At 49.8% G+C, this 23,039-nt stretch overlaps 2 protein-coding genes across 8 annotated transcripts in view; one reads left to right on the top strand and one right to left on the bottom strand.

The window, feature by feature from the left end:
• The window catches only part of polg2 (polymerase (DNA directed), gamma 2, accessory subunit), a 217,192-nt gene that overhangs the window by 166,478 nt on the left and 27,675 nt on the right, over window positions 1-23,039 (top strand). The window lies entirely within an intron of this gene.
• The window catches only part of LOC140395656 (platelet endothelial cell adhesion molecule-like), a 128,785-nt gene that overhangs the window by 92,041 nt on the left and 13,705 nt on the right, over window positions 1-23,039 (bottom strand). For all 4 annotated transcript variants that reach the window (XM_072483684.1, XM_072483686.1, XM_072483687.1 and 1 more), the window contains exons 3-4: window positions 17,688-17,990; window positions 10,906-11,196 (exon numbers count right to left, since the gene is read on the bottom strand). In XM_072483684.1, the coding sequence (XP_072339785.1) occupies window positions 10,906-11,196; window positions 17,688-17,990 (594 nt within the window). The remainder of the gene's footprint in view (window positions 1-10,905; window positions 11,197-17,687; window positions 17,991-23,039) is intronic.

Below are 23,039 nucleotides of genomic sequence, written 5' to 3'. Positions count from 1 at the left end.
GCAGATCACTTTCCGCCTGGACACTGGCGCATCCGCCAACCTCATAGCATATTCAGCATTCCATGCCATGAAGGTCAAACCACCTATCCAGCCATCCCGGTGCAAGATGGTTGACTATAACGGGAACGTCATCCCGGCCATGGGATCTTGCCAGCTCCAGGTGACACACAAAACGCGCATGGCCACACTCCCCTTTGAAATTGTTGGCTCATCGAAAGATTCCTTGCTGGGCGCACAGGCATGCAAGGCTCTTCACCTTGTACAGCGAATTATGTCTCTCCAGACGACACATCCGACTTCCTGGATGCTGACTTCAACGCAAATCTCCAATCCCTCCTTGCTCACAACCAGGAGGTATTTGAAGGCATGGGGACACTGCCATACACATACAAAATTCGCCTCAAACCGGACGCCATCCCGGTCGTTCACGCACCTCGCAGGGTTCCTGCGCCACTTAAAGACCGCCTCAAGTTGCAGCTGGAGGATCTCCAGGACCAAGGGGTCCTATCCAGGGTCACGGAGCCCACGCCATGGGTCAGCTCCATGGTGTGTGTCAAGAAGCCCTCTGGCGAGCTCCGCATCTGTATAGACCCTAAAGACCTAAATAATAACATTATGCGGGAACACTATCCCATACCTAAACGAGAGGAAATCACCAGTGAGATGGCCCAAGCCAAAATATTCACCAAACTGGATGCCTCTAAAGGATTTTGGCAGATCCAACTGGACCCGTCCAGCCGAAAGCTATGTACTTTTAACACCCCTTTCGGCAGATTCTGCTACAACCGGATGCCATTTGGCATCATCTCGGCATCCGAGGTCTTCCACAGAATAATGGAGCAGATGATGGAAGGCATCGAAGGGGTACGCGTATATGTGGACGATATCATCATCTGGTCCACCACTCCGCAGGAGCACATACATCGTCTCCAACGCGTTTTCGCCCGCATACGAAACAATGGCCTGCGCCTCAACCGCGCCAAGTGTGCCTTTGGCCAGACCGAATTGAAGTTCCTGGGGGACCACATCTCCCAATCAGGGGTCCGTCCCGACGCGGACAAGGTAAGCGCCATCACAGCATGCCGCGGCCGGCCGACAAGAAAGCTGTACTACGATTCCTGGGCATGGTCAACTTCCTCGGGAAATTCATTCCCAACCTTGCTTCCCACACAACGGCTCTGCGCCATCTCGTAAAGAAATCTACAGAGTTCCAGTGGCAACATACACACCAGCTGGAATGGGAGAAGCTCAAACACAAACTGGCCACGGCACCAGTGTTGCCGTTCTTCGACACATCTCGTCCCACCAAAATCTCAACTGATGCCAGCCAATCTGGTATTGGAGCAGTGCTCCTGCAGAAAGATAACACGTCGTCATGGGCCCCGGTTGCCTATGCATCACGGGCCGTGACCCCTACGGAACAGCGCTACGCGCAAATTGAAAAAGAATGCCTGGGCTTGCTAACTGGTTTGGACAAGTTCCACGATTATGTGTATGGTCTTCCACGATTCACGGTCGAAACTGACCACCGCCCCCTGGTCAACATAATAAACAAGGACCTGAACGACATGACCCCTCGCCTCCAGCACATCTTACTTAAACTCAGGAGGCATGATTTCCAACTGATCTACACTCCAGGGAAGGACCTCATCGTGGCGGATACCCTATCCAGAGCAGTGAGTACACCACCAGATGCGGAGGGGTTCGTATGTCAAGTTGAGGCACACGTGGCTTTGACAGCAGCAAATCTGCCGGCTAACGACCCCAGTCTGGCCCGCATACGCGCAGAGACAGCGGCCGACCCCCTTCTACAGCGAGTGATGCGCCACATGACGGAAGGTTGGCTCAAAGGGCAGTGCCGTTCTATAATGTGCGAGATGACCTAACCACCATTGATGGGATCCTTCTGAAGCTAGACAGGATCGTCATTCCGCACAGTATGCGGCAGATGATTCTCAATCAAATACACAAAGGCCACTTGGGAGTCGAGAAGTGCAGACGGAGGGCCCGAGAGGCGGTATACTGGCTGGGCATTAATGACGATATTGCCAACATGGTACTCAATTGCACAACCTGCCAGAGGTTTCAGCCACGCAACCTCCTGAGACGCTTCTGCCCCATGAGCTGGTGACGTCCCCCTGGGCGAAGGTGGGTGTCGATCTATTTCACGCGCTTGGCATGGACTATATTATCATCATAGACTACTTCTCCAATTACCCAGAAGTCATACCCCTACACGATCTGACGTCGTCTGCAGTCATCAGGGCCTGCAAGGACACCTTTGCTCGCCACTGCATTCCGATGACTGTCATGTCGGACAATGGGCCCTGTTTCGCCAGCCGTGAGTGGTCGTCCTTTGCCGCATCATATGGTTTCACACACGTAACATCCAGCCCTCTACATCCACAGTCAAATGGAAAGGCGGAAAAGGGCGTTCACATTGCCAAGCGGCTCCTCTGCAAGGCTGCTGCTGCCGGATCGGACTTTCACCTCGCCCTGCTGGCCTATCGATCGGCCCCGCTACCCACGGGTCTCTCGCCAGCACAGCTACTGATGGGTCGCACCCTCAGGACAACTGTGCCTTCCATCCTGACACCAACAACGGACCATGCTAAGGTACTGCACAAGATGCAACTGCAGCGTGATCGCCAGAAGAGTCTGTACGATACAAGGGCGACTGATCTTCCCCCCCTGTCCTCCGGGGATAAAGTCCGCATTCATCTGCCAAATGGTGGCTGGTCAGCACCTGCCGAAGTCCTCCGATGTGTGGCTCCCCGCTCGTTCCTGGTACGCATGCCGGATGGATCAGTGCGTCGCCACAATCGGCGAGCCCTTCGCCGCCTTCCACGCTCGCAACCGAACAGTGCACACATGCCGGGTCCTCCACTGGTTCCCGAGGATGACTTCGTGGAGCTGCCACAGATCATGCCCCTTCCATCGCCACCCGTGGCCAGGCTCGCACCTCAGCCGGTGGTTCTCGACCCACCCTTGAGACTGTCAGCCCGAATTCGTCGCACACCTACTAGATTGGACTTATGAGACTGTTCACACGTTAAAGCTGAAACACTATTGTATTGTAACATGTTACTGTTTTATCATTCCAGATATCGTTTGACCGGACCACACTTCAAAGTTTTTCGTCTTCCTGTTTTGTCATGGTACAACCTCGTTAGCATGACACACCCGACATCGCCCCATGTATATAGTTACGCCACATGCACCTGCTGTAAATATCACGCACACACACTTTTAGATGCACTCACGACACATTTGTATTTATAACCACGTAGGCACATAATTTTGTAAAAAAGGGGGGATGTCATGATATTCAAACACACACATCATGATAGACACACCAACAGACAAATCAGCACACACAACACGACAACCAATCATAGACAAGGACAGAGACAGTATAAGAGAAGAAACACAACACCCGGTGGCCAGTAGATCTGGAGACCAGGACAAGGACAGGACCTGATTAACATCACACACAGGGAGTCACCACGTGCAGAGTATCAAGACAGAACTGTAAATAACAAGTTGAAATAAAACAGCGTTGTACCAAATACACCGTGTTGGTTCATCTGTACATCAGAACACCCAACACTGCTTCCGGGTGCGGCGATGACCAGCTGAGTCGCACGTTTCGGCAGCTCCCGGTGGAACGGACTTTTGGGCTCTTGATAGGAGCCCCAACGGCAATTTTAACGGCTAAAAACACCGTGCAGTAAACCAGAAGGGTGTTCCCCCTGGACACGGATGGAAAAAGGAGAGGAAAGTGGCCGGATTGCAGCGGATCCTTTGGAACAACGGCAAGGAAGGCAAGCAGAAACCAAGATGGCGTCGGAAGGTGGCAGTTTCATATGGGGCCCTGAACAACAAGAGTTTTTGAAACGCTGCGTGGAGGAGATAAAAAAGGAAATGAAGAAAGAGTTGTTGGCCCCGATATTACAGGCGATTGAAGGGCTGAAAGAGGAACAAAAGACCCAGGAGCAGGAGCTTCGAGTCGTGAAGGCGAAAGCAGCAGAGAATGAGAACGATATACAGGGCCTGGTGGTGAAGTCGGAGATACAGGAGGCACACCAGAAACGATCTGTGGAGAGGTTGGAGGCACTGGAAAACAACGCAAGGAGGAACAACTTGAGGATTCTTGGCCTTCCTGAAGGCGTGGAGGGGGCGGACGTCGGGGCATATGTGAGCACGATGCTGCACTCGTTAATGGGAGTGGAGGCCCCGACGGGTCCGTTGGAGGTGGAGGGAGCATACCGAGTTATGGTGCGAGGATCGAGAGCAGGAGAAACTCCCAGAGCCATAGTGGTGAGATTTCTCCGTTTTAAGGATAGAGAAATGGTCCTTAGATGGGCGAAGAAAACTCGGTGTAGTAAATGGGAGAACGCGGTGATCCGCGTCTATCAAGATTGGAGTGCGAGAAGGAGGGCGAGCTTTAATCGGGCCAAAGCGGTACTTCACAAAAAGAAGATAAAATTTGGAATGCTGCAACCGGCAAGACTGTGGGTCACATATCAAGGGAGGCACCACTACTTTGAGACGGCGGATGAAGCGTGGACTTTTATTGTAGAAGAAAAATTGGAATGATTGGACTACGAAAATGAACGTTTGGACAAAGTGGTGGGACGAGTGGGGGGGGGGGGCGAAGAGGGGTTTTATGATTTAATCCTGCGGTATGGTAACTTTTCTTTCTCCCACAGGTGGTGATGGGGGGAGGTGGGGAGGGAGAGGAGATGGGGCGTTGGCCATGGGAGGCGGGGCCGAGGGAGAGGCGCGGGCTTGGTTCCCGCGCTATGATAATTATGGCGGGAATAGAGAAGCAGGAAGGAGGGGGCGTCGCACGGTGCGAGCCGTGATCACGGGGGGAAGCCGAGGTCAGCCAGAGTTTGCTGACTTCTGGGAGCAACATGGGGGGAGTAATTACGCTAGCGGGGGGTCTAGCGGGGTGGGGGGGAGGGGGGAATTACTGGGTTGCTGCTGCTGGGGAAAGGGGGGAGTGGGTACGGGAAAGGATGGGCGGGGGGGCACCGTCTGGGAGAGATACAGCTGCGTGGGAACTGGGTGAGAAGCTGGAAAAAGATGATGGCTAACCGGCAAGGGGGGGGGGGGGGGTGGGAAGCCCCCCAACTCGGCTGATCACGTGGAACGTGAGGGGGCTTAACGGGCCGATAAAGAGGGCACGAGTACTCGCACACCTTAAGAAACTTAAAGCAGATGTGGTTATGTTACAGGAAACGCACCTGAAACTGATAGACCAGGTTAGGTTGCGCAAAGGATGGGTAGGGCAGGTGTTCCATTCGGGGCTGGATGCGAAAAACAGGGGGGTGGCTATATTAGTGGGGAAGCGGGTAATGTTCGAGGCAAAGACTATAGTGGCGGATAACGGGGGCAGATACGTGATGGTGAGTGGCAAATTACAGGGAGAGATGGTGGTTTTGGTAAACGTGTATGCCCCGAACTGGGACGATGCCAGTTTTATGAGGCGAATGCTAGGACGCATCCCAGACCTAGAGACCGGAAAGCTGATAATGGGGGGAGACTTTAACACGGTGTTGGAACCAAGGCTGGATAGGTCGAAGTCCAGGACTGGTAGGAGGCCGGCAGCAGCCAAGGTGCTTAAGGATTTTATGGAGCAGATGGGAGGGGTGGACCCGTGGAGATTCAGTAGACCTAGGAGTAAGGAGTTCTCGTTTTTCTCCTATGTCCATAAAGTCTATTCACGCATAGACTTTTTTGTGTTGGGTAGGGCATTGATCCCGAGGGTGAGGGGAACGGAATATACGGCTATAGCCATTTCGGATCATGCCCCACACTGGGTAGACTTGGAGATAGGGGAGGAAACAAGAGGGCGTCCACCCTGGAGAATGGACATGGGACTAATGGCGGATGAGGGGGTGTGCCTAAGGGTGAGGGGATGCATTGAAAAGTACTTGGAACTCAATGACAATGGGGAGGTTCAGGTGGGAGTGGTCTGGGAGGCGTTGAAGGCGGTGGTTAGGGGGGAGCTGATATCAATAAGGACACATAAAGGGAAGCAGGAGAGTAAGGAACGGGAGCGGTTGCAGCAAGAACTTTTGAGGGTGGACAGACAATATGCGGAAGCACCGGAGGAGGGACTGTATAGGGAAAGGCAAAGGCTGCATGTGGAATTTGACTTGCTGACCACAGGCACTGCAGAGGCACAATGGAGGAAGGCGCAGGGTGTACAGTATGAATATGGAGAGAAGGCGAGCAGATTGCTGGCACACCAATTTAGGAAAAGGGGAGCAGCGAGGGAAATAGGGGGGGTGAGAGACGAAGATGGAGAGACGGAGCGGGGAGCGGAGAGAGTGAATGAAGTGTTCAAGACATTTTATAAAAAATTGTATGAAGCTCAACCCCCGGATGGGAGGGAGAGAATGATGGATTTTTTGGATCGGCTGGAAATTCCCAAGGTGGAAGAGCAGGAAAGGGTGGGACTGGGAGCACAGATCACGGTAGAAGAAGTGGTGAAAGGAATTAGGAACATGCAGACGGGAAAGGCCCCGGGACCGGACGGATTCCCAGTTGAATTTTACAGAAAATATTTGGACTTGCTCGCCCCGCTACTGACGAGGACCTTTAACGAGGCAAAGGAAAGGGGACAACTGCCCCCGACTATGTCAGAAGCAACGATATCGCTTCTTTTAAAGAAGGAAAAGGATCCGCTACAATGCGGGTCCTACAGACCAATTTCCCTCCTCAATGTGGATGCCAAGGTCCTGGCCAAGGTAATGGCAATGAGAATAGAGGAATGTGTCCCGGGGGTGGTTCATGAGGACCAAACTGGGTTTGTGAAGGGGAGACAGCTGAACACGAACATACGGAGGTTGTTAGGGGTAATGATGATGGCCCCACCAGAGGGTGAAACGGAGATAGTAGTGGCGATGGATGCCGAGAAAGCATTTGATAGAGTGGAATGGGATTATCTGTGGGAGGTGTTGAGGAGATTTGGGTTCGGAGAGGGGTATGTTAGATGGGTGCAGCTGTTGTATAGGGCCCCAGTGGCGAGTGTGGTCACGAATGGACGGGGATCGGCATATTTTCGGCTCCATAGAGGGGCAAGGCAGGGATGTCCTCTGTCCCCATTACTGTTTGCACTGGCGATTGAGCCCCTGGCGATAGCGCTGAGAGGTTCCAAGAGATGGAGGGGAATACTTAGGGGAGGAGAAGAACACCGGGTATCTTTATATGCGGATGATCTGCTACTATATGTGGCGGATCCAGCAGAGGGGATGCCAGAAATAATGCGGATACTTGGGGAGTTTGGGGATTTTTCAGGGTATAAATTGAACATGGGGAAGAGTGAGCTGTTTGTGGTGCATCCAGGGGAGCAGAGTAGAGAAATAGAAGACCTACCGTTGAGGAAGGTAACAAGAGACTTTCGTTACCTGGGGATCCAGATAGCTAAGAATTGGGGCACATTGCACAGGCTAAATTTGACGCGGTTGGTGGAACAGATGGAGGAAGATTTCAAGAGATGGGATATGGTAGCATTGTCAATGGCAGGGAGGGTGCAGGCGGTTAAGATGGTGGTCCTCCCGAGATTCCTCTTTGTGTTTCAGTGCCTCCCGGTGGTGATCACGAAGGCTTTCTTCAAAAGGATAGAAAAGAGTATCATGGGTTTTGTTTGGGCCGGGAAGACTCCGAGAGTGAGGAAGGGATTCTTACAGCGTAGTAGGGATAGGGGGGAGCTGGCACTACCGAGCCTAAGTGAGTATTATTGGGCCGCTAATATTTCAATGGTGAGTAAGTGGATGGGAGAGGAGGAAGGAGCGGCGTGGAAGAGATTAGAGAGGGCGTCCTGTAGGGGGACCAGCCTGCAGGCTATGGTGACAGCCCCATTGCCGTTCTCACCAAAGAACTATACCACGAGTCCGGTGGTGGTAGCTACACTGAAGATTTGGGGACAGTGGAGACGACATAGGGGAAAGACCGGAGCATTGGGGGGGTCCCCGATAAGAAACAACCATAGGTTTGCCCCGGGGGGAATGGATGGGGGATATGGAATGTGGCAAAGAGCAGATATAACGCAATTGAAAGATCTATTTGTGGATGGGAAGTTCGCGAGTCTGGGAGCGCTGACCGAGAAATATGGGTTGCCCCAAGGGAATGCATTCAGGTACATGCAATTGAGGGCTTTTGCGAGGCAACAGGTGAGGGAATTCCCGCAGCTCCCGACACAAGAGGTGCAGGACAGAGTCATCTCAAAGAAATGGGTGGGGGACGGTAAGGTGTCGGATATATATAGGGAAATGAGAGACGAAGGGGAGACTATGATGGACGAACTAAAAGGGAAATGGGAAGAAGAGCTAGGGGGGGAGATCGAGGAGGGGATGTGGGCAGATGCCCTAAACAGGGTAAACTCGTCGTCCTCGTGCGCCAGGCTAAGCCTGATTCAGTTTAAGGTACTACACAGGGCACATATGACTGGAACACGGCTCAGTAAATTTTTTGGGGTGGAGGATAGGTGTGCGAGGTGCTCGAGAAGCCCAGCGAATCATACCCATATGTTTTGGTCATGCCCGGCACTACAGGGGTTTTGGATGGGGGTGACAAAGGTGCTTTCGAAAGTAGTAGGAGTCCGGGTCGAACCAAGCTGGGGGTTGGCTATATTTGGGGTTGCACAAGAGCCGGGAGTGCAGGAGGCGAAAGAGGCCGATGTTTTGGCCTTTGCGTCCCTAGTAGCCCGGCGCAGAATATTGCTAATGTGGAAAGAAGCCAAGCCCCCGGGGGTGGAGACCTGGATAAATGATATGGCGGGGTTCATAAAGTTAGAGCGGATTAAGTTCGTCCTAAGGGGGTCGGCTCAAGGGTTTACTAGGCGGTGGCAACCGTTCGTCGAATATCTTGCGGAAAGATAGATGGGGGAAAACAAAGAAGGCAGCAGCAGCAGCCCAGGACTTGGGGGGGGGGGGGAGGGAGGGATGGGGGGGGGGGGGGGGTGGCCTGAGACAAGGCAGTTGCCAATTAGGGCTAGTTTTTATTTTTGTTATTTAATATTTATTTATTTGTTGTTGTTTTTGTTTAAATAAAAAAGGTCATTATTATCTGTATTGTTACAATGTTGTGTAAAGGATGCACAATGTACTGTGTTGGTTGACCAAAAATTTTCAATAAAATATTATTTAAAAAAAAAAAAAGAACACCCAACACTACAACCTATACACAGGAAGAAGGAATACTCCCGCCCCCCAGGTTCCTGAACCTTCACGGTTCAGCCATCCCCATACGTTCCATAAACCCTCCCAACTCCTTCCTCGACCTTCCCATTGACTTGGGGCTCGATGTCCACCTTTGACTCCATCACACAGCTAAAATCTTCACCAATAATCAGTTGGTGCGTATCCAAATCCGGGATCGCTCCCACTAACCCCTTTATGAAACCTGCATCGCCCCAATTGGGTGCATATACGTTGACTAGAACCACCAGTGTCCCCTCCAGCATCCCACTCACTATCACATATCTATCCCCTGGGTCCCGCATTTCCCTGGCCCCCACAAACCCCGTTCTTTTGTTCAACAAAATGGCCACACCCCGTGACTTTGAATCAAACCCTGTGAGAAATACTTGTCCCACCCATCCCTTCCTCAACCTCACCTGATCCTTCACCCGGAGGTGTGTCTCCTGTAGAAAGACCTGCTTTCAAACTCCTCAGGTGAGCAAAAACCTGAATACCTCTTAACCGCCCCGTTCAGCTCCCGGATGTTCCAAGTCACAATTCTTACTGGAGGTTTACACCTCCACTGCCCTCTACTGTCCGCCATCATCCCCACCGGTTCTACCCCACTTAATACCGCCCTGAGCCTGACCCTTCCAAGATGGCCTCCCTCTCCGCCCATGACAACGCTCAGGCTCCAACTCTGCCATGTCGCAACACCAGTCCCACCCTCCGGCAACACAAAATAGCCATAACATCCAACCTTTTCAGATTTAGCTCCTCCATCTCACACCAACTCTCAGTTCTCAGTTTATGGTCCCTTATAAAGTAATTGGCCTCTCCTGGCGTCTCAAAGTAGTACTCCCGGCAGTTGAATGTAACCCAAAGTTTCGCCAGGTACAATACACCAAACCGAATCTTCCTTTGATACAGCACAGCCTTGACCATGTTAAATCCAGCACACCCCTTCACCAGCTCCGCGCCAATGTCCCGGTAAATCTGTGGAGGCCTCGCCCTGGTGCCATTTAGCACTGGTCCACACAAATGTGGACCAGGAGTATCGATACCTGGGAGGGGTCTCCCTGGTGATCGGGCTCTTGGCAGTGTGGTACCCGCGCACTCCCACTTGTGTGTACCATCCATAAGATGCACTGCAGGAACTCACCAGGGCTCCATAGACAGCACCTTTCAAACGTACGACCACTACCATCTAGAAGGAGAAGAAGAGCAGACACTTGGGAACCCAACCACCTGGATTTGAGCCAGTGACAGTGAAGGAACAATGATATAATTTCATTTCAAGATGGTGTGTGACTTGCAGGGAAACTTGCAGATGGTGGAGCTTTTGTCTTCTAGATGGTTTTGGATGGTGCTGTTGAATGGCCCGAGTAATACTGAACACCATCAAATCAGCAGTTAACAGCCCTGCTCTCCACATCACCAATTTTTCAAGATTCCATCAGTTCCTTGTAAGGATTATAGCAGGAAGACCAGCTGCAGAAAATTCACACCATAATATTTAAATACACAGAGTATAGTTATTCTGGCTTTCTATTTGGGTCTTTCCCTGGTTTCATTCTGGAATTACAATAGGAGGCTAGGAGAGCCCCTGTGGAACTTTGGGACCCACATAAATGCTTTGTAGCATTTCACAAGAATAGAAATAATAATATTTTAACTGCTCAGGTATTTCATGATGCCTGAGTTAACTTACCTTGGACAGTAATCTGCACTATTTTACTGCGAAGTGAGCTATCACTGATCCCACTCACTCGGACTTTACAACTGTAGTTTTTGTCTGTATTTGCTATCACTTTCAGTTGGTGCACTGCAGATTTGTTATTGCTGTTTATGTCCTTCAAGCGCTGTGGCTTTTGTCCTTCTTTTTCTTTAAAGAATATGAATGTAAGAGGAGGAATTTCTTCAGATGCACAGCGCAGCACAATTGAATCTCCCACGGTCACATTCATTGGCTGTATGCTGAGTAGAGGCGTCTGTAACTTTCCTACGGTAAACAAACATGAAATTATGACATTTTCTGCCATTTGAAATCATCTTTATGCCTAAGCAGATAGGGACGAAAGATCCAGTTATTCCAGCTTTTGTTAATGGTTCATATTCCTCACTTCCAAAGATCCCTTATTACATATCACTACATAGTATTTGCTGTTTAGAAACAGGCCATTCAACCTAATTGGTCCATGCTACTGTTTATGTTTCTCAAATGCCTCCTCAAACCTCAATCTCCCCAAACCAATATTCCTTTCTCAAGCTGTCAATTCCATTCTCTTGTTCTTTTTTTGCTTTTTTCTTTTTCATTCTGGGATGGGGGCGTTCCTGAAAAGCCCTGGGGTGGGTTCTCCGTTGTCCGGCGCTGATATCGTAATCGACGATCGGGCGGAGAATCCCTTCCGACGCCCAAATCGCCTTGGCGCCGGTTTGACGCCAGTTTTCTAGTCTTCCCCTCCTCCGAAATGGCGTCATCACGTCGCGCACGGCACGCTGTTGGAATGGCATGGAGGCGTCATGGGAAGGCCCTCCCCCGAGGCTCCGCACCGATGGCCCGAGTTCCAGACCGCGCGGTTTACGTGTGGACTGAGCGATCGGGAACCCAGTGTGGTGACCGCAGACTGTGTCCAGTGCCGCCACAGTCAGCTGCCACGGTGCTGCTGGCCGGAGGGGCTTCCCTAAGGGGTGTGGGGTGGCAAGGGGTTGTCCTGTGGGGCAGTATTTGTCAGGTTGGGTCCACACACGGGCGGCACTATGTTTTACGGTGCGACCGCTGCAGTTTGTCGCCGTGCGCATGCGCGGCCATGGACCCGCCAGTGATTAATTATTAATTAGAGATAGTATAACAGCTGCAGAAAGGCAGTTCGAGGAAAATATGCCTACTGAGGTAGTATGGGTTGAAGTCAGAAATAGGAAAGGAGCGGTCACCTTGTTAGGAGTTTTCTATAGGCCCCCCAATAGTAGCAGAGATGTGGAGGAACAGATTGGGAAACAGATTTTGGAAAGGTGCAGAAGTCACAGGGTAGTAGTCATGGGTGACTTTAACTTCCCAAACATTGAGTGGAAACTCTTTAGATCAAATAGTTTGGATGGGGTGGTGTTTGTGCAGTGTGTCCAGGAAGCTTTTCTAACACAGTATGTAGATTGTCCGACCAGAGGGGAGGCAATATTGGATTTGGTACTTGGTAATGAACCAGGGCAAGTGATAGATTTGTTAGTGGGGGCGCATTTTGGAGATAGTGACCACAATTCTGTGACTTTCACTTTAGTAATGGAGAGGGATAGGTGCATGCAGCAGGGCAAGGTTTACAATTGGGGGAAGGGTAAATACGATGTTGTCAGACAAGAATTGAAGTGCATAAGTTGGGAACATAGGCTGTCAGGGAAGGACACAAGTGAAATGTGGAACTTGTTCAAGGAACAGGTACTACGTGTCCTTGATATGTATGTCTCTGTCAGGCAGGGAAGAGATGGTCGAGTGAGGGAACCATGGTTGACAAGAGAGGTTGTATGTCTTATTAAGAGGAAAAAGGAGACTTATGTAAGGCTGAGGAAACAAGGTTCAGACAGGGCGCTGGAGGGATACAAGATAGCCAGGAGGGAACTGAAGAAAGGGATTAGGAGAGCTAAGAGAGGGCATGAACAATCTTTGGCGGGTAGGATCAAGGAAAACCCCAAGGCCTTTTACACATATGTGAGAAATATGAGAATGACTAGAGCGAGGGTAGGTCCGATCAAGGACAGTAGCAAGAGATTGTGTATTGAGTTTGAAGAGATAGGAGAGGTCTTGAACGAGTACCTTTCTTCTGTATTTACAAATGAGAGGGGCCATATTGTTGGAGAGGACAGTGTGAAACAGACTGGTAAGCTCGAGGAAATACTTGTTAGGAAGGAAGATGTGTTGGGCATTTTGAAAAACTTGAGGATAGACAAAACCCCCGGCCCTGACGGGATATATCCAAGGATTCTATGGGAAGCAAGAGATGAAATTGCAGAGCCGTTGGCAATGATCTTTTCGTCCTCACTGTCAACAGGGGTGGTATCAGGGGATTGGAGAGTGGCGAATGTCGTGCCCCTGTTCAAAAAAGGGAATAGGGATAACCCTGGGAATTCCAGGCCAGTTAGTCTTACTTCGGTGGTAGGCAAAGTAATGGAAAGGGTACTGAAGGATAGGATTTCTGAGCATCTGGAAAGACACTGCTTGATTAGGAATAGTCAGCACGGATTTGTGAGGGGTAGGTCTTGCCTCACAAGTCTTATTGAATTCTTTGAGGAGGTGACCAAGAATGTGGATGAAGGTAAAGCAGTGGATGTAGTGTACACGGATTTTAGTAAGGCATTTGATAAGGTTCCCCATGGTAGGCTTATGCAGAAAGTAAGGAGGCATGGGATAGTGGGAAATTTGGCCAGTTGGATAACGAACTGGCTAACTGATAGAAGTCAGAGAGTGGTGGTGGATGGCAAATATTCAGCCTGGATCCCAGTTACCAGCGGTACGCAGGGATCAGTTCTGGGTCCTCTGCTGTTTGTGATTTTCATTAATGACTTGGATGAGGGAGTTGAAGGGTGGGTTAGTAAATTTGCAGACGATACGAAGATTGGTGGACTTGTGGATAGTGAGGAGGGCTGTTGTCGGCTGCAAAGAGACAAAGATAGGATGCAGAGCTGGGCTGAGAAGTGGCAGATGGTGTTTAACCCTGAAAAGTGAGGTTGTCCATTTTGGAAGGACAAATATGAATGCGGAATACAGGGTTAACGGTAGAGTTCTTGGCAATGTGGAGGAGCAGAGAGATCTTGGGGTCTATGTTCAAAAATCTTTGAAAGTTGCCACTCAAGTGGATAGAGCAGTGAAGAAGGCCTATGGTGTGCTAGTGTTCATTAACAGAGGGATTGAATTTAAGAGCCATGAGGTGATGATGCAGCTGTACAAAACTTTGGTAAGGCCACATTTGGAGTACTGTGTACAGTTCTGGTCGCCTAATTTGAGGAAGGATGTGGAAGCTTTGGAAAAGGTGCAAAGGAGATTTACCAGGATGTTGCCTGGAATGGAGAGTAGGTCTTACGAGGAAAGGTTGAGGGTGCTCGGCCTTTTCTCATTAGAACGGAGAAGGATGAGGGGCGACTTGATAGAGGTTTATAAGATGATCAGGGGAATAGATAGAGTAGACAGTCAGAGACTTTTTCCCCGGGTGGAACAAACCATTACAAGGGGTCATAAATTTAAGGTGAATGGTGGAAGATATAGGGGGGATGTCAGAGGTAGGTTCTTTACCCAGAGAGTAGTGGGGGCATGGAATGCACTGCCTGTGGAAGTAGTTGAGTCAGAAACATTAGGGACCTTCAAGCAGCTATTGGATAGGTACATGGATTACGGTGGAATGATATACTCTAGATTAATTTGTTCTTAAGGGCAGCACGGTAGCATTGTGGATAGCACAATTGTTTCACAGATCCAGGGTCCCAGGTTCGATTCCGGCTTGGGTCACTGTCTGTGCGGAGTCTGCACATCCTCCCACTGTGTGCGTGGGTTTCCTCTGGGTGCTCCGGTTTCCTCCCACAGTCCAAAGATGTGCAGGTTAGGTGGATTGGCCATGATAAATTGCCCTTAGTGTCTAAAATTGCCCTTAGTGTTGGGTGGAGGTGTTGACCTTGGGTAGGGTGCTCTTTCCAAGAGCCGGTGCAGACTCAATGGGCCGAATGGCCTCCTTCTGCACTGTAAATTCTATGATAATCTATGGTTAATCTAGGACAAAGGTTCGGCACAACATCGTGGGCCGAAGGGCCTGTTCTGTGCTGTATTTTTCTATGTTCTATGTTCTATGGCGTAATTAGGGAGAAATTGTTCTCATTGACAGGAGAGCTGATGAAATAACCCTCACAAGATCTACAGGGACACCTCAATTGATCGCCCCGTGTGACGCATGGAATACGAGTTCCCATGTGAGTGGGTGGAGGCCCGTCCAGCTGGGGCTCATCAAGCTGCCCTTAAAAGCCGGCCCAGACAGGGACTGGCGTGATCGGTAGCCCCGGTTGGGGTTTTGGATTGTAGGCCGCACTGCAGCCTTTACTTTATGTTGGTTTATTAAATACTGTTTAACTTACCTTCTCGGGCTACCTGAGCTTTTACAGTTGAGAATCAGAAGATGCAGATTTAAAGCAATAGACAAAATAATGTCATGTGACATGAGAACTAAAAACTAAGGGAGTGATGCACTCTCCGCATTGACCCGAATGGGAGCGCGACATGGCTGGTAGATGCCGGGAGAGGCCACACGCAGGCTCCCGACAGCCAGTACACCTCGAGGTTTCTAACCAGATCGCGCGAGGCATCGTGATCAGGATCCCGCCCAAAATCTGCAGGACCAAGCCTCGCGCACCTAAGCGAGTTTTTAACCCACTAACGCGTGATTACCCGGGATATAACTGGCTCCTGCCACCTGACGGCCTCCCCAGAGAGACCCCAACCAGGCGCCATTCAACGCTAGTCCACACAAATGTGCACCAGGTGCAGTGGCACCCAAAGGGTCTCCCGGGCCATCGGTGACCCCATGGCGGTCAGGGATAGGGCAGGGTGGCTTGCTGGCCCTCCCCCTGTCACATTGGCACCTTAGTACTGCCAGGCTGGCACTGCCAAGGTGCACAGGTGGCACTGCAAAGTCAGCAGGAGCACTGCCAGGGTGGCAGTGCCAAGGATCAAGGCCTGAGGGGGTCTGTGCCCATGAAAAGAGGGTGGGTGGTGCTGTGCGGGTATGAAGGGGCCTTGAAGGTTTGGGGGGGTGAAGGTTGGGGGGTCCTGAAAGAGGGGGGGTGGAAAAGGGGTGCAGGAGGACCTGAAAAGGGGGGGCCCTCAGCGATCCCATAGTGGGGTGTCATCATTGCGGGGGGGGGGGGGTAATGCCCATGTGTGTCGGGAGTGACATTGCCCATGGATGGGAGGTGCGGGGGACCCACAAGCCCACTTGGAGATCGGGGCACCCTTTCAAAATGGTGGCCCGATCTTTGTGGAGCCAGTCTGGCCAGCAAGTTCAGTTCCCCAGTGATAAAAATAATTCTAAGTATGGGCTTGACCCAGTGGGAAACTCCCCACGGCCCAAAATAGTGACTAAGTGTGGTTCGATAGCGGTGGGGAACTTGCAGAGCCAGTGGGAAACACCCAGCAAAACCCCCCACAAATGACACTTATAAACCTTACCATTAGATCGCTCCCTACATGTTGAGAATCACAATGGAATGCACTACCTGGAAGAGGGTGGGAGCCGATTCAATCATAGCTTTCAAAAGAGAATTGAATAGGCACCTGAAGGGAAACATTTTGCTGGGCTACAGGGAAAGGCAGGGGAGTAGGAGGAGCTACATTGTTCCTGCAGCGAACTCCTGGACTTCACAGACTGAATGGCCCCCTTCTGTGCTGTAACCTTTCTTTGTTTCTGAAGGGTGTTCACTGCATGAAGCAAAATAATAATCATCCTATCTATGAATGCTTTATGATTGAATTTGATACAGCGCACAGAGGAGATCTCCCCTCCCTCAACTTATTCTAGAACAAAAATGATCTAAAATATTCATTGGAAACCCCTTGATTGGAATCATGTTACAGTGTACTAGTTGGCAGCTTTGTTTCATATATTGTGATCCTGACTATTCACAATTTGTAAAGCTGTGAGGAAAGGTGACTACCCTACAGGAGCGATGACACTGACCAATAGGCATCTGTTATGTTAAATAAACTTTAATTTAAACACAGAATTAACCACATTAGCAACAAAGAAATAGCTTTACAGTTAACAGTTTTTTAAGTAAAAGAAGAATCTTCCTCAACCTGCCACTATATTCCAATTAAGCAAACCAATGTAGTTCAAATACAACTTTTGAATAAAGTTAACAACCAAGTTTTTTTTACTTGCTTTCCTCTGTGCAGTATCTCTGGAGAGTAAACCTTTCAGGCCCAAAACTGAAACATCTCTGTTCAGATTAAAATCCTAGGAATTTCCAGGCGAACTGACTCCTCCCCTTAATTACATCATCTGTACCAAAGCATAAGGCATTCTTCTGTCTCCTCCCACAAGATATCCAATGACCTGATCAGCTAGAACCAAACACAATACCCCTCATAAATTATCTACACCCCAGTTGTCCTTTAAATGTAATCAATATTCCATTAGCTAGCTGTAAACAAGTGACTGGTTCTCAAATGTATTAATACTTCACCTGCAAAATCAATGATTACCTCACATTTACAACCCCTTAATCACAGCTTTTGCAGATATACTGTTTGCATGCATCTTAACCCAGGATTTAATAACGCTCCTGCAGAAAATATAAAATATGACAATTTCTTACGTTCACCACAGTTACAACAGTGGCTACACCACGAAAAATACTTCACTGATCGTAAAGTGTTTTGGGAAGTGCTAAGGTCATGAAAAGAAGCTAGGTTCTTGATTTATATTTCAAATTATTTGTTATATGTTTCACATTTCAAAATACCTTTCACTGTTATAAATGTGGGTTCACTGTCTTTCTTTTCACTTCCTGCTTCCACAACACAGTGATAGTATCCGGAATGTGATACTCGAGCAGATTGTATTATACACTGGGTTTCTCGCTCATCAGATGTAACATTTTTCAGCAGAACACCTTTGTCTTCCCCTTTATAAAATAAGTACACAATCTGAAGTGCTTCCATCTGCTGTTTCAGGATACTTGCTGAACAGGTCAGGGTAATTTTGCTTCCCTCTCTAATATTTTCTTCAGTGTCAGATTTTATTATTGCAGAGTTTATAGACACACCTGTGAGAGAATAACAGAAACAGAAATTAAATTCAATTTGTGTAATGCTTTTTCTAGGTGTTGTACTTGCAACATAACTATCTTTAGAGTACATCACTTGTGATTATTTCTGGTTATGTATTTTAGAGAAATCGTGTGCCTGAAGACTTGGGGTGCAATTCAGTGTACTTCAAACTCAGTCCGCTGTCGGTCGTGTTTAGCGGGGTGTTCCACGGGAGCTGCAGAACCGAGAAACATACCGCTATCCAGCGGCACTTTATCAACTCCCCCTCACACACCCCCAACCGTGGGGAGGCCCATGGGACTCCCACCTCACCCCTCCTCCAAGTAGCAAGGCCCCTCCAAGGCCTGACCCCTGGCAGACACCTTAGCAAGCCAGGGTAGTGCCAAGGTACCACCCTGCCCTGTCCCCGACCACTCGGGGGTCTCCAATTGCCTGAGAGACCCCCCCCCCCCCCAAGGAGCCATTATGTCTGGTCCACATTTATATGGACCAGTACCAAATAGCGCCCTGGCAAGGTCTCCCAGTTGTGGCCGTTGAGTCCCGGGTGCCCGGTGAATCTGGCATTTGAGTATTTAAATGAGCTGTAAGGCTTATTAAAATAAGCTGATCTGGATCTCGGCCAACAAGGATGAGATGCAGATCGCACGCGGAGCCTGGCGCGGAGCCCAATTGGGGGCTCTCATGCAATTCACCTATTCCGGCCGGCTCCATGCTGGGCGCGACGGGGTTGCTTAATCATACCCAATCAAACGCTAAACATGCTTAGAAATGCAAAACACTCCTGATGTACATTTATGTTATGTATTTTAGAGAAATCGTGTGCCTGAAGACTTGGGTGCGATTCAGTGTACTTCAAACTCAGTCCGCTGTCGGGCGTGTTTAGCGGGAGCTGCAGAACCGAGAAACATACCGCTATCCAACGTCACTTTATCAACACACATTGAAGCATACATAAGATCTAGGCGACTTAGAAGCATACATAAGATCTAGGCGACTTAAACCTGATGAAGCTTTGGAGGAATATCGGGAAAGTAGTACAAATCTCAAACGCTCAATAAAGAGGGCTGAAAGGGATCATGAAATATCTTTGGCTAACAGGGTTAAGGAAAATCCCAAAGCCTTTTATTCGTATATAAGGAGCAAGAGGGTAACTAGAGAAAGGATTGGCCCACTCAAAGACAAAAGAGGGAATTTATGCGTAGAGTCAGAGGAAATAGGTGAGATTCTTAATGAGTACTTTGCATCGGTATTCACCAAGGAGAGGGACATGACGGATGTTGAGGCTAGGGATGGATGTTTAAATACTCTAGGTCAAGTCGGCATAAGGAAGGGGGAAGTTCTGGATATTCTAAAAGGCATTAAGATGGACAAGTCCCCAGGTCCAGATGCGATCTATCCCAGGTTACTGAGGGAAGCGAAGGACAAAATAGCTGGGGCCTTAACAGATATCTTTGCAGCATCTTTGAGCATGGGTGAGGTCCCGGAGGACTGGAGAATTGCTAACGTTGTCCCTTTATTTCAGAATGGTAGCAGGGATAATCCAGGGAATTATAGACCTATGAGCTTGACGTCAGTGGTAGGCAAACTGTTGGAGAAGATACTGAGGGATAGGATTGTAGCCACCTAAAATGGCTGATTCCCTATTAATTTGGCCAAAACCCGATTTAAAATGGCTAACCGAAAAGGCTGATGGGAAAAGCAGCCAACAGGACACAAACGGACAGCTGCAGACAGAATAGCGTATTCGGCTCTGGGGAAGTCGGCCCAGATCAATACTCAAGACTATTAGCAGCACATCAACTCAGACATTTGCAGTTTAATCGGCTATCCCCGGGAACAATTGCAACATATTAGCAATTGAATGCCGGGCCAGACCTGTCGGCGCCTGCAGTGGCCGAAACAAAGACAGGTGAACGACCACCCCCCGATCGAGGAATCGCCCCGTTATTGGACATATCGAGCCCAGTTATTGGGAACAAGTCCAATCACTTGGGACTCAGGGTCAAGGGCCGCCCCGAGAGGCGGGAAGACCCTGGGCCCTATAAAGTGAGGGGCAAATTTCAGATCTCTCTCTCTCTCCATTCTTCACCTGCTCGCAGCCTTCGCAAGAACCTTCAGCAAAGAACCGTAAGTTTGACTCCAGCGATCGCTACCCGATAGAGATTCCTAGCCATCGACCCGTATCAGCCTTTTTGAATCCCGCAGGCCAGATCCAATTCGATAAGCCATTCGTTTCTGGTGGGCCCTTCCTAAAGTTAAGTATTGGCCAGTAGTGGTAGGTTTTGATATAGATAGTAGGATTATTGTGTAAGCATTAATTGTTGTATATAATAAATGACCGTTGATTTCAATCTTACTAAGCGGTGTGCTGACTTATTAATCATAACTTGAGCTTGAACCACATGGCGATATCAGAAAGATACCTGGCGACTCGTGAGCAAAGGTGACATAATCAGAGCTAATAAAACTAAGGCTAAAAAGAGCAACAGGATCTATTCACATTTGGAAGAAAATAGACTTATCAGTGATAGGCAGCATGTTTTTGTGCAGGGAAGTTCATGTCTTACAAACCTAATAGAATTCTTTGAGGAAGTGATAAAGTTAATTGATGAGGGAAGGGCTGTGGATGTCATATACATGGACTTCAGTAAGGCGTTTGATAAAGTTTCCCATGGCAGGTTGATGGAAAAAATGAAGTTGTATGGGGTTCAGGGTGTACTAGCTAGATGGATAAAGAACTGGCTGGGCAACAGGAGACAGAGAGTAGTGGTGGAAGGGAGTGTCTCAAAATGGAGAAAGGTGACTAGAGGTGTTCCACAAGGATCCGTGCTCGGACCACTGTTGTTTGTGATATACATAAATGATCTGGACGAAGGAATAGGTGGTCTGATTAGCATGTTTGCAGATGATACTAAGATTGGTGGAGTTGTAGATAGTGAGGAGGACTGTCAGAGAATACAGCAAAATATAGATAGATTGGAGAGTTTGGCAGAGAAATGGCAGATGGAGTTCAATCCAGGCAAATGCGAGGTGATGCATTTTGGAAGATCTAATTCAAGAGCGGACTATACGGTCAATGGAAGAGTCCTGGGGAAAATTGATGTACAGAAAGATCTGGGAGTTCAGGTCCATTGTACCCTGAAGGTGGCAATGCAGGTCGATAGAGTGGTCAAGAAGGCATACAGCATGCTTGCCTTCATCGGACGGGGTATTGAGTACAAGAGTCAGCAGGTCATGTTACAGTTGTATAGGACTTTGGTTAGGCCACATTTGGAATACTGCGTGCAGTTCTGGTCGCTACATTACCAGAAGGATGTGGATGCTTTAGAGAGGGTGCAGAGGAGGTTCACCAGGATGTTGCCTCGTATGGAGGGTACTAGCTATGAAGAAAGGTTGAGTAGATTAGGATTGTTTTTGTTGGAAAGACAGAGGTTGAGGGGGGACCTTATTGAGGTCTACAAAATTATGAGAGGTATGGACAGGGTGGCTAGCAACAAGCTTTTTCCAAGAGTGGGGGTGTCAATTACAAGGGGTCACGATTTCAAGGTGAGAGGGGGAAAATCTAAGGGAGATGTGCGTGGAAAGTTTTTTACGCAGAGGGTGGTGGGTGCCTGGAACGCTTTGCCAGCGGAGGTGGTAGAGGCGGGCACGATAGCATCATTTAAGATGCATCTAGACAGATATATGAACGGGCGGGGAACAGAGGGAAGTAGATCCTTGGAAAATAGAAGACAGGTTTAGATAAAGGATCTGGGGCAAAATTCCCCGGAAACAGCGCGATGTCCGCCGACTGGCGCCCAAAACGGCGCAAATCAGTCGGGCATCGCGCCGCCCCAAAGGTGTGGAATGCTCCGCATCTTTGGGGGCCGAGCCCCAACCTTAAGGGGCTAGGCCCGCCCCGGACGAATTTCCACCCCGCCAGCTGGCGGAAAAGGCCTATGGTGCCCCGCCAGCTGGCGGGGAAATGACATCTCCGGGCGGCGCATGCGCGGGAGCGTCAGCGGCCGCTGACGGCATTCCCGCGCATGCGCAGTGGAGAGAGTCTCTTCTGCCTCCGCCATGGTGGAGACCGTGGCGGAGGCGGAAGGGAAAGAGTGCCCCCACGGCACAGGCCCGCCCGCGGATCGGTGGGCCCCGATCGCGGGCCAGGCCACCGTGGGGGCACCCCCCGGGGCCAGATCGCCCCGCGCCCCCCCCGGAGCCCGCCTACGCCGCCTTGTCCCGCCGGTAAGGTAGGTGGTTTAATCTACGCCGGCGGGACAGGCATTTTAGCGGCGGGACTTCGGCCCACTCGGGCCGGAGAATCGCGGGGGGTGGCCCGCCAACCAGCGCGCCGCGATTTCCGCCCCCGCCAAATATCCGGTGGTGGAGAATTCGGCAACCGGCGGGGGCAGGATTCACGCCAGCCCCCGGCGATTCTCCGACCCGGCGGGTGGTCGGAGAATCTCGCCCCAGGATCGGCGCAGGCTGGGAGGGCTGAAGGGCCTGTTCCTGTGCTGTAATTTTCTTTGTTCTTTGTTCTTTGTTCAGTCCATGGGCGATTCGAGATGGGCAATAAATGCTGGCCCAGACAGCGATGCCCACATCCCATGAATGAATTTTTTAAAAATATGAAAACCAAAATACTCTGGATGCTGGAAATCTGAAATAAAAACAGATCATGCTGGAAAAACTCAGCATGTCTGGCAGCAACTGTGGAGAGAGAAGCCGAGTTAATGTATTGAGTCAAATATTCCTATTCTTTACATTTGAAGGAAGGTGGAGATGTGATGGTTTTTGTTCCCTGGAAAGGGAAGGGGCATAGGGGTGTGGCAGGAAGAACAAAAGGAAAGGTGTGACAGGAAAGATTAAGTGACAAGTATGCCATGACATAAAAGGCAACGGGGGTGGTACTGGGTGTAAGTGCGAGTGAGTGTCAGTCGCAGAATAATGAACAGCTGCGTCTGAAAGTAAAAACATGAAAAACAAGAGCGCCAGAATTCTCAATGCAATTCAATTTTCACGCCCACAGCATTCCCCTGCCAGCGGGTTTCCTGGCGGAGTTG

The sequence above is a fragment of the Scyliorhinus torazame genome, chromosome 18, assembly GCF_047496885.1.
Source record: "Scyliorhinus torazame isolate Kashiwa2021f chromosome 18, sScyTor2.1, whole genome shotgun sequence".
In the NCBI taxonomy this organism is placed as follows: Eukaryota; Metazoa; Chordata; class Chondrichthyes; order Carcharhiniformes; family Scyliorhinidae; genus Scyliorhinus; species Scyliorhinus torazame.
The sequence above is the reverse complement of the archived record's forward strand: the minus strand, read 5'-3'. Positions and strand labels throughout refer to the sequence as shown.